The sequence below is a fragment of the Mauremys reevesii genome, linkage group 15 (assembly GCF_016161935.1).
Source record: "Mauremys reevesii isolate NIE-2019 linkage group 15, ASM1616193v1, whole genome shotgun sequence".
Classification (NCBI taxonomy): domain Eukaryota; kingdom Metazoa; phylum Chordata; order Testudines; family Geoemydidae; genus Mauremys; species Mauremys reevesii.
Window position 1 is genome coordinate 1,699,844 of NC_052637.1, and position 11,359 is coordinate 1,711,202.

Below are 11,359 nucleotides of genomic sequence, written 5' to 3' on the forward strand. Positions count from 1 at the left end.
CTTCAGCTCCTCCCACAAAGGTCGCCTGGGGTTGCACTTCTCCAGAAACTTCCTTATGATTCTCCTCCTCCTCATTCTCATTCCCTAGCTCAGCACCTGCTGGGAGAGAGACAATCCAGACAGGAGTCATTGTGCTGGGGAGAAAGAGGAATAGCACCGAGGGAAAACCCAACAGAGAGACTGAGCAACTGGATTCTGCCTCCACATCCCACCCAAACACTCAAAGTGAAGGAGAAATGGGAAGGAAATTCCTGCAGCTAAGAGGATGGGTGGAAAGTCGTGAGCGATATTTGCTGACTACAGCCCTGTCCTAGCTGAAACGAGGAAGAACAGGGGGTGCTTACTCACACCATATTTGGGGATTCTCAACTTTTTCCTTCACTCCCTAGATGGTTTCTGTGTCAGTTCTCACCTGTATGGATGCATCTTGGAAGCCTTTTTTCCTCACAGGCCTGGAGATCGGGCACCCACGGCTCTTCCCCTTGCTCCAGGCGGGCGATAAGCTCAGGTTTGGAAAGGGGAAATCCTGTGCAGGGGGTGAAATCAGACCAGATCAGGGTGCATAGAGCACTGGTGGAGTATTTGTCACCAAGGACATTCAGTGAGTGGAACCTGTCCCTGTGCTCTGTTGGAGGAACGTGGCATCCAAGAGGAAGGGAACGTGGTCACTGGGCCCCCTTGCACAGAGGAAGTTGTCTGGGGAGGTGAGTTGAATTATTACTACACCCTCACTAGGCGTTCCCAGGATCTGTGCGCTGGGGGCCTTGCTGACTCACACACAGCTCTGCATTTAAACCCCTGCCTCTTTCTAAACCTGCAGAGCCGAGAGCCCTCCCCTGGGCTGGAGCTAGTCCCAACGAGGGAGGTGAACAGGGATTGTGTGTGCAGCCAAGAAACAACACAGACAGGACAATGCTGGATTTATGCCCCATGGAAAGGTGGCATGGGGGGATGGTTTGGTTGTCCACTGGGTTTTGACACCCATGTTCCACTGGAGAGGGCACAGAGATGCAAGTCTCTCACACATGGCAGCTGAGCATTATGGAACCCACTCACCTCTAATGTAACTGACTGAGGAAGAACCTGAACACATTCAGATACGTAGGTCCCACGGCTTCTAATAACAGAGTGGACGGGAAGCCCTTACCCAGCGAGGTCACCATCTCATAGGTCTCCTGCATGACGTCCCTGTAGAGGGCTCTCTGAGCGGGGTCCAGCAAAGCTCCCTGCCCCTGGGTGAAATACACAGCCACCTCCTCGAAGGTCACCGGCATCTGAAACAACAAGAGTCTCCCACTCAGCACCTGCTGCCCCAGATACAATCCCACTAGTCACGGGAAGGGGAAAAAAAATGTGAAGCTCTGGGAGGGCCAGACTGGCAGAATCCCACCCCCACCCAGCTCAGAGGCTTCAGGGTGGGAAGAAGGTGAGCGCTCCCTGTCCCCCACATCAGACGGAGCAGAGCCGGGATTTCTTATTTCCCACTTGCCTGCCAGCCACAGGCTGACATGGGAAGCAGAGCTCTGAGCTGGAGACAGGGACAGGAATCCCAACAACTTCCCTGCATATTTCACAGCAGCCTGAGGCCAGTGGGTCCAGACTCCAGCACTGGGAGTCTGGAAAATGTTCCCAGGCCTGCCTACGGGGTTGTATCCTGTTTGAGAAATGGAGGAATGTCCCCTCACCCCTCCCCCGCCTCCAATGGGCCTACTCAGAAAATCAGCAGGTTTCTCACACCCTGTCTCCTCTCTGCCTCTCCCTCACCCCGCCCAGTACCTCCCTGAAAATCTCCTACCTGAGCTGGCTCCATCACAGCCATTTCCCTTCCCAGTCTCCTGGAAGACGGGACCATCTGGAGTGAAATGTGGACGTGATTCGTCAGTCTGTCGGGGCGAGAGGAGCAATGGGGGAGGTTACAGAAGGGGCTTCAGTCCATGTCACCCGCAGATTCCCATGGAAGAAACAGAGTCTTCACTCTTGTGTTTGTTAGCAGCAAGTCAGAGGCAGTTTAATTCAAGCAATTGCAGGGGGAGCCTACGGAGAGGGGGGGGTCCCTTTCTTAGGCAGGTCTCCAAAGTACAACAGTTTAAAGCACATATTTATAGGTTCCCCTCACATATATCAACGGATACAGCTGAATCTTGTTATACATTTTCCTTTCCATTCTTATCTGAAAGCAAGGTTAGAAAACAGCTTCCCATGTCGTTTGTCTCGCACAATCCCCGCTTCTACAAATCTCGTGACATTAGGGTTAGGGTTAGCCTTGTTGTGGAAAAACGACCACGCATTCTGTTTGGATCAGAACAGCCTGAGGCCTTTGATTGATTACCAGCGCACAGGGCCGGACCGCTATTGGAAACAGCCTCCCCGAAGCTGGTTACACACAGGCTTATAAAGCTTAAAAGCACAAACTCGTTACACAAGGCTGCAGACATTTCCTTGTTATTTCCTTACTAGAAATATTGCAAAATCAATATAAATTAGAGCAAACTTAAATTCTTCCCACGTTAGACCTCTCCTGGTATTTACTGTCTGTCCTTTTGCGGTTAAACGGTGACCGTGAAGGATATGGCACAATTGATTTGGCTAGGGGACTGTTGGATACTTTCCACTGTCTCCTCTGTGCCCTCATTTCAGCGAGCTGACCTTGGCAGCTCGACATGAGGCTTGGGCCTATAAGGTTTGGATGCCACTGGATTTTCCCTTACAAGGGTTTTGGGGTGCAGACTGCGGTGGGGAGAGGACACCCCCCAGCCCTCTCTCACCGCAGCAGCTCGGGGACGGGTGAGAGGCACATCTCCCCAGCCAGGGCAGCTGCTGTGGTCCTGAGCCGGGCTGAGGGAGGGGTTCCTCTCCCCAGCAGCTCTGGTGGACCTGGGTCGAGCCTGGGGAGGGGATTTTTTCCACTCTGACTCCTTCTGCCCCTTGTACACAGAAACAAGCAGGATCTTAGTTCAAGGCCTGTAAGCAAGCTTGACCAAACGCAGGCCCTTGTCTAAAGTTTAAGGCCGACTAAATTTTCCCTCACAGCCTGTCTTCTGCTCTGTCTCTTAAAAACACTAAGATGGCTGCTGCAAATCCCCTTTTCACACTTCCACATTCCCCCGAGGCTCTTCAGACCCTTCCAGTAACAGCAATTCGGAGCCAAATGCTAGAAAAAGAAAAGGAAAAAAAGGGGCCACTTTGGGGGATTTCCCCGCACTGCCCTGTAAACTCCTCTCCCTGAGGAACAGCCGGAGCCCTCTGGTGGCATCACCCGAAGAACGAGCTGCCCTGGACTCCTGCAGCAGCCCCCAGGGACAGGCAGACAAAGGCTGATTCCATTGGCCCATCCACTCTCCCTACCAGCCAGAATCAGCAGCAACTCCGGTGGGGCTGAGATCTGAATCCTGCAGGAAAATCAGACCAGGGCCCCGGACAGACCCCAAAACTCATGAGACACAGACCCCAGCAGCACGGGGGTGTCTGACAATACATAGGGTGACCAGATATCCCGATTTTTGGGTCTTTTTCATATATAGGCTCCTATCACCCCCCACTCCTATCCTGATTTTTCACACTTGCTGTCTGGTCACCCTAGACAATAACACACTGGGACGGCCCCATCCCAGCCTGCCCCCTGCAGCCCCCGCACCCGCCTCCTGCCCCCACCCCGCTCCCCCGCCTGCCCTCACCCCCGGCACCTCTTTAGCCTCCGCCCCCTGCAGCCCGGGGGTGCCGGGGGGGGCGGGTCTCTCTCACCTTCCCTCCGAGCGGGCCCCCGGGGGCAGGGGCCGGGCCGGGCTGGGGGCTCTGCCCTGGGAGAGGCTCCTGGGGGGGAGCAGCGGGAAGGGCCCTGCTGGAGATTCCCCTCTCCCGGCTGCAGCCAGGGCTCCGGGCTCCCCGCACCAGCCGCCCCCCGGGGCTCGGGGATCTCGCCAGGAGCCTGGGAGCCAGAGTCACCGCAGCGGCTGCGAGTCACTTCCTGCGGCCGGGCCGGAGCCCAGCGCTCGCTGCCCGGAGCCGCCTCCCGGCAGCTCCTGGGTCCTAGCGCTCAATGGGTCGCGCTGCAGCATCTCGGGGTCCGGAGAAACCAATAAATATGCACAGAGGTAAGAGGGGGGAACGTTCCTGCCTCTCTCTTTGCGGGGAAGAGGCAGTGGAGGGGGGCAGCCCAGCAGGTCACACACAGCTTGTAGTGCAGCCGCATTGCTGGGAGAGAGCTGCTGCTGGTCCTCCAGGGAATTATCTCAGTCCATCAGCAGGGCACCCTCCTCTGGTGGCGTCTCACGCTCTGTCACTGCTTCGCTGGCTCCATGTCTTCAGAAGCCAGAGCCGCATCTCTCCTGGACCAGTGTCCTCTTCGGGGTACAGCCCTCTGGCTGAGCCCCAAACTCCGTTCTCCCCCTTTCTGCGGTGTAAAGGTTTGCTTTAGTGGGACACTACTGAGAGTATCCAATTCAGGATGAACTGCTGAGACGAAGGGCAGGCACAGCCCATGATAGGTAGTCCTTCACTCACAAGGTACAGCGAAAAGCGAACTTCTTTGTCATCGCTCTGGCTAACAAAGTCAGAGAAGCAATTCCCTCGGGTACTCCAGTCCCCTTGTATCACCACTAGAAGCATTGCTTAGAGCAGGGGTCTCAAACATGCGGCGGCCCGCGGAGCTCTTCCCTGCGGCCCGCGGAGCTCCCCAGGGCCGCCCAGAGGGGGGAGCAAAGGGGGCAATTTGCCCCGGGTCCCGGGCTCTGCAGGGGCCCCCAAGAGAAAAGCGGAGGCTCCCGCCTCCGCCCCTCTCCTGGAGCCTCGGCGCATAGAGCGCCGAGTCTCCGTCCGAGCGCCTGAGCCCCGCCCCGATCCGAGCCGCGTGGGGAGGGGGCGGGGCTGGGAGCTCTGGGCTGAGCGCTGCGCTCGGCGTGGAGCTCACAGCCCCGCCCCCTCACCACGTGGCTCTGAGCGGGACGAAGCTCAGGCCTCGCCAGAGACGCGCCGGTAAGGGGGAAGCAGGAGCCGCGGGCCGGGCCGGGCCTGGGTGGGAAGCGGACCGCCGGGCCGGGGCCGGGCCGGGGGGGGGGGAAAGGGAAGCGAGACCCGCCGGGGCCGCCGGGGGGGGGGTGAAGGGAAGCGAGACCCGCCGTGGCCGGGCCGGGGGGGGGAAGGGAAGCGAGACCCGCCACGGCCGGGCCGGGCCGGGCCGGGGGGGGGGGAGGGAAGCGGGACCGGCCGGGGCCGGGGTGGGAAGCGGGACCAGCTGGGGTGGGGAAAAGAGGGACCCGCCGCCGCTGAAGCGCAGCCCGGTCTTCGGCGGTGGGGGGCCCCTTCTGTTCCAGGACCCGCCGCCTAAGTGCCCCGCCGCCAAGCCACCAAAGAGCTCTTGGTGGCGCTTAGCACTTTCCAGGAGGGAGGGGGGAGGAGCGGGGAGCCGCGTGCTTAGGGGAGGAGGTGGAGAAGAGACAGGGCAGGGGCTGGGCCTCATGGAAGGGGTGGATTGGGGGTGGGGCCAGGGCAGCAAGGGGGCGTGTCAGTGATGCGGTCCTCGGGCCAATGCACTAGTCCTCATGCGGCCCTCGGGGTCATTTGAGTTTGAGACCCCTGGTTTAGAGGGATGAGTGGTCATTAAAACCAGTGTCCCCAGTTAAAGGTTCTCCTGATCCCAAAGGATCAGCTGCACACTCATGTCAATATACAAATCAGATCTTACCCAGAAAACATGCTGTTGCCAATTCTTTAGTATTTAACATTTAAAAGTTTATTAATAAAAAGAAAGGTGAGTTAAAATTGGTCCATGGAATCAAATACATACAATAATCACAAAGCTCTTGATTTGGCAGCGATGGAATAAACTGCAGGCTTATATCAAGGTTCCTGTTATTCCCAAATCATTAGAAGGACCTCCATTCCCCGGTTGGAATGCTCCCCTTCGTATAAATGCATAGTCCAGGGGTTTGAGCAGCAGAGAAGCTGGAGCAGGAAAGAGGTAAGATGCAGGGCCGCCCCGAGGATTCCGGGGGCCCAGAGTCTTCGGCGGTGGGGGGCCCTTCCGTTCTGGGACCCGCCGCCGATGTCCCCCGAAGACCCGCGACGAGGGCCCCCCGGCCGCCGAATTACCGCCAAAGCGGGACCCGCCGCCGAAGTGCAGCCCGGTCTTCGGCGGTAATTCGGCGGCGGGGGACCCCCGCTGCGGGTCTTGGGGGCACTTCGGCGGCGGGTCCCGCTCCGTCTTTGGCGGTAATTCGCCAGCGGGGGGTCGTTCCGCCCCAGAGCGGAAGGACCCCCCGTGGGAGACCAGGAGCGAAGAAGCTCCTGGGCCCGGCCCCACAAGAGTTTTCCGGGTCCCCCGGAGCGAGTGAGGGACCCCACTCCAGGGGCCCCAAAAAACTCTTGTGGGGGCCCCTGTGGGGCTCGGGACCTGGGGCAAATTGCCCCTCTTGCCCCCCCGTCTGGTAAGATGGAGATGTTTCCAGGGTCTTTTATATCTTGCATCATGTGCAGGGAATTGAAAAGAACACTAATAATGTCCAGTCACATGAGCCATCACATGGCCAAATCACCCATCCACGCATGACTCAGGTCTTTACAGGCAAAAGCCATGGCGCACACACTAGTTTGAATGTTCCCAGGAAGGCTCATCAGATGTGGACTGGCATCTCCCAAGGCCTGTTGTCAGTCAGGTACTTCTTGATGGGCCATGCAATTTGAATCGTCCCCTCACAATACGCTGGCCAAATGCTTCACTGATGCTACTCAGAATCAAAGTCATGGAAGCATGGAAGCATGGAAGTACATGTATGTAGCCAATACTCATAATTTCAAACACAACAATAACATATGCTTGCAACTAGGGGCAGGTCCATACTCACCGTCCGGTCTACACGGTGAGTTCGACTTCTCGGAGTTCGAACTATTGCGTCTGATCTAGACGCGATAGTTCGAACTCCGGAAGCACTGCGGTCGACTCCGGTACTCCACCACTGCAAATGGCGGTGGTGGAGTCGACGGGGGATCTGCGGAGTTCGACCCCGCCGAGTCTGGATGGGTGAGTAGTTCGAATTTGGGTACTTCGAATTCAGCTACGCTATTCCCGTAGCTGAATTTGCGTACCCTAATTTGAACCCCCTTTTTAGTGTGGACCAGGCCTAGAACAAACATACCCAGCTATTGCTATCCTTTCCATAGGCACCTCACTTGACCACCTTTGCACAAGATTTCTTGCAAACACAGAACAGTGGTTGCAACAATGATCCATATGATATTTTAATCAGATCGCGTCATACAGGAGAACCAGCAGCCCTTGCTCCCAGCCTGTCACCGTGGTGCCGAATTGCAGCCCCGAGTACAGCCCTTCCCTCAGGGGCAAACTGCGGTTCTTCGATGGGCCAGTCTCTATGGCAGCAAGTGGGACAGACCCGCTTGCTTCTCTGGGCCCCTCCCCCAGGACCCTCTAGCAGCAGCACTTACTGCCTCCCCTCCAAGTGCTGCTGCTTACCTCTTTATCCCTGGGCCAATTCCCTGTAGCCCCAGCACCTTCCCTGCCTCCTATCGGGACTTCTGTCTGGCAGGCAGTGAGGCTGCAGCTCCGCTTACTCGCCTGACCCCACCCTGCTCTTCCTGACACTTCTCTTTATAGACAGCTAGTCCTCTTCCATCAGGCTGGAGAAAGAGACTGTTCTCTGCTCTGCAGAACAGTCCTTTTTATATGCCCTCACTGGCTGCTCCATCAAGCCTCCTTTCCATTGGCTCTCTCCGCAAGTCCTCCTCTCATTGGCTGGGCTTTGCACAGCCTCCCCAAGGGCTGCTTTAACCCCTCTTCTCCCAGAGTAGGAAACTGCACTACACCTAGGGTGACCAGACAGCAAATGTGAAAAATTGGGATGGGGGAGTGGGGGTAATAGGAGCCTATATAAGAAAAAGACGCAAAATCAGGACTGTCCCTATAAAAATCAGGACTTCTGGTCACCTTAACTACACCTCAACTTGTGAATACCCCTGCTGCATCCACTCCAGCACACACTATACCCCCTCCAGCTCCCACCTTCCTCAGTGTCTCTTTTTGGGCACCTGGGATATGGTCACCCTAGCAACAAACATACACTAAAAATGCACCATTCTACATGCACTGGTGTTACACACATTTCAACGGCAGATCACGACTTTTCCAATGATCCCTCACCAGGCCTACGTTGTACACGATATATCAGAACCATACATAAGTGGTGAGCATGGGGGACAAAGAGAGTCTCTGTCATCCCAACACAGGACACTGAGGTAGATGGGGAAGGGGTGACCAGGTGCACTGCCAGGTTCCTCATCTTCCTCTGGCCTCAGTGATGGGGGTCGGCCTGGCTTCAAGGCTGCCCAGGTCGGTTGACATCCCCGGCTCCCTTCTTGCCTCAGCCCAAGTTTGGCATCTCAAGAATAGGGAGACGCTACTGCCTCCCCTATCATTGTCCGGGGTGTCGTTCATGGACCTTTAGAGTTCAGGGGCAGCTTCACACGACACAGCCAGTCCACGTTGAGTCCCTCCCTCTCTGGTACCGGTGCAGCAAGTTCACACTCAGCCTCGGCTGTCAGGCTCGGAGGAGCAAACCCAGCAGATTCCCAGCTCTGTTCCCCCAACTTCTCCCCTTCCTAACAGTATCTCACATCTCTGCAGGGATCAGACAGTGTCGTGGAAATTACCCAGGCCTTGCGTTTGGCTCAGACAGCCTGATGCCTCTTTATTGTAATACAAGCATGCGGGGAGAGACAGCTGCACCGAGCCACTCTGCAAAGATGAAAACAATAAAAGCTTACATAGATTTTTAACAATATACAGATAAGCACATTTCCTCATTAATATTTCCTTATTAGGAACACAGCAAAACCAAGTTGTCCCGTTTTAAAGAGTTGTTCTTTTGCGGTTAACAGCTTTCTTAAGATTACCTGTTGCAATTGTGTTTCTCAGAGCTCCCTCATTCCCCCTCTTTATCATGTACACAGTTAACTTGACAAAAGTTTAGGCTCACTTAACATTGCTTTCACAGGCAGTAACTTCCATTTCAGTCTCTGCCTCTCGCATTCTGAATCTAGGGGCAGGTCTACACTGGGGGAGGGGGTATCGATCTAAGATACGCAACTTCAGCTACGTGAATAGCATAGCTGAAGTCAAAGCATCTTAGATCGATTTACCTCGGGTCTTCACGGCGCAGGATCGACGTCCGCGGCTCCCCGTGTCGACTCCGCTAACTCCACTCACTCCAGTGGAGTTCCAGAGTCGACAGGAGCACGTTCGGGGATCGATATATCGCATCTAGATGAAACGCGATATATCGATCCCTGAAAAATCGATTGCTACCTGCGGATATGGCGGGTAGTCTGGACGTACCCAACTCTCACCATCAGTGTTCATGCTGAGAGACACGGATCACTAAAGGGATAGCTCAGTGGTTTGAGCATCGGCCTGCTAACCCAGGGTTGAGGAGGCCACTTAGGGATCTGGGGCAAAAATTGGTCCTGCTAGTGAAGGCAGGGGGCTGGACTCGATGACCTTTCAAGGTTTCCTCCAGTTTTAGGAGATTGGTATATCTCCAATTATTATTATTATTATTACTGTCATTGTTCAAACCACACAAAAATCTCACGACAAAGGGTTACACAAACATTAAAATAAAATAATATCTAAAAAAGGATGATTCGTGCAAATGACCATTTGTCTCTTGAAATCTGCAGGAAATCTGAGCGACAAACTATCCAACTAAACTAATATCAAATGTGTGACCTCACGGCCTTCACGAAGAGAGAAAAACCCACAGGCCAGGGTGGACTATAAAATGATTTCACATTCATAAAGTAAAATCTCAGAGACTCTTAAGAAATTTACCCATTTTCTTCTGAAGTGGTTAAACCAGCTTCACTTCTCACCTCCTTATTCGGCTGTATGAGTTAGAAAAGTTTTAGCATCATCATCATAAAAGAAAGAGAATGAAAGACAAAACCACCTTCCTATCTACAAATGATCTGGACTAAACCTAGAAAAAGCCAGGAAGCAATTTTATCAATAGATGGAAACAGGGCTATAAAATCTGAAGTTCAAACTGTGCTTTGAATTTCATTGAGATTTCCCTGCCCACTCCCACGTCTGTGACACTTCCTTCTCTAGCACTCAGGCGTCTGACCTAAGACCATAGCCATCAAAGCTCTGACTCCTAAGCATGGAGAGCCAGGGACAGGTGGTAAATTACACCTTGGGAAACGGAGGTATAGAACGGAGACAGGTTAAACTTTCCATGGCTGGGACAGAGCCTGCTGTGTTGAGAGTGGAGCGTGACAGTGACAGGGGAAGGGGGTTTCAGAGTGGGAGCCGTATTAGTCTGTATTCGCAAAAAGAACGAGGACTCCTTGTGGCACCTTAGAGACTAACAAATTTATTTGGGCATAAGCTTTCGTGGGCTATGACGCACTTCATCAGATGCATGGAGTGGAGCATACAGTAGGAAGACACACACACACACACACCATGAAAAGATGGAGGTTGCCATACCAACTCTGTAAGACTAATCATCCCAGGCGAGCTATTATCAGTTTTCCCCTACTGTTACTCACACCGTCTTGTCAATTGTTTGAAATGGGCCATCCTGATTATCACTACAAACGTTTTTTTTCTCCTCCTAATAGCTCACTTTAATTGACTAGTCTCAGAGTTGATGTGGCAACCCCCATCTTTTCATGTTCTCTGTATGTATATCTTCCCCCTGTATGTTCCACTCTATGCATCTGAAGTGGGTTTTAGCCCACCAAAGCTTATGCCCAAATAAAGGTGTTCGTTTCTAAGGTGGCACAAGAACGCCTCATTCTTTCTTTAGGGGAAGGAGGGAATCTCTCACACTCATCCCATCACCCTGAAATAGCAGAGAAGCTAAAACACCCCATTTTACTGTCCCTGCTCCCCACTTTTTTAGCATCTAGTTAGTTCTGGTGCATAAGGAATAAAATGTACAAACACTAAATGCTTTCCGGCACGGCCTGGTGTAATGCGAGACTATCTGGGAAGGAGAAAGTCTGGCCCCCAAGGGGGAACTCAGGGACTAGCAATCACTCTGCTAACGGGAGATTGGGGTGGGGGGGGTCAGAAACTGTGTTCCCTGCAGGCTACGCAGCTGCACTGCAGGCTATTCACGGCCATAGAGGCAGGCAGGGAGGCTTAGCCCGGGTCCACTGGAGCTGCAGGGGAGAGGAACCCCTCCCTCAGCCCGGCCCAGGACCACAGGAGCTGCAATGGCTGGGGAGAGGTGCCTCTCACCCAGGGCCGGCTCCAGGCACCAGCCAAGCAAGCTCTTGCTTGGGGCGGCAGATTCTACGGGGCGGCAACGCCCAAGGCTAGGGCGGCACGTTGTTTCCTGCT

The 11,359-nt window shown here is 54.4% G+C and overlaps 1 protein-coding gene across 1 annotated transcript; it reads right to left on the bottom strand.

Moving 5' to 3' along the window:
* Positions 1–297: 297 nt before the first annotated feature.
* LOC120383482 (zinc finger protein 34-like) lies at positions 298–3,156 on the bottom strand. The gene is made up of 5 exons (XM_039501641.1): positions 2,766–3,156; positions 1,796–1,883; positions 1,073–1,274; positions 413–526; positions 298–314 (listed from the first exon to the last, which is right to left on the bottom strand). Exons 1-5 carry the CDS (start codon positions 2,795–2,797, stop codon positions 298–300), a joined length of 453 nt encoding a protein of 150 aa, XP_039357575.1. The 5' UTR covers positions 2,798–3,156.
* Positions 3,157–11,359: the final 8,203 nt, after the last annotated feature.

What these genes read in the sequence shown, in the direction of transcription:
- LOC120383482 (XM_039501641.1), bottom strand. Translation starts at nt 2,797, where the DNA reads ATGTGCCTCTCACCCGTCCCCGAGCTGCTGCG. An exon ending in CTGTGATGGAGCCAGCTCAG is followed by an intron (nt 1,275 to 1,795) that starts GTAGGAGATTTT and finishes TTGTTGTTTCAG; the next exon opens with ATGCCGGTGACCTTCGAGGA. An exon ending in TGTGTTCAGGTTCTTCCTCA is followed by an intron (nt 527 to 1,072) that starts GTCAGTTACATT and finishes CCCCCTGCACAG; the next exon opens with GATTTCCCCTTTCCAAACCT.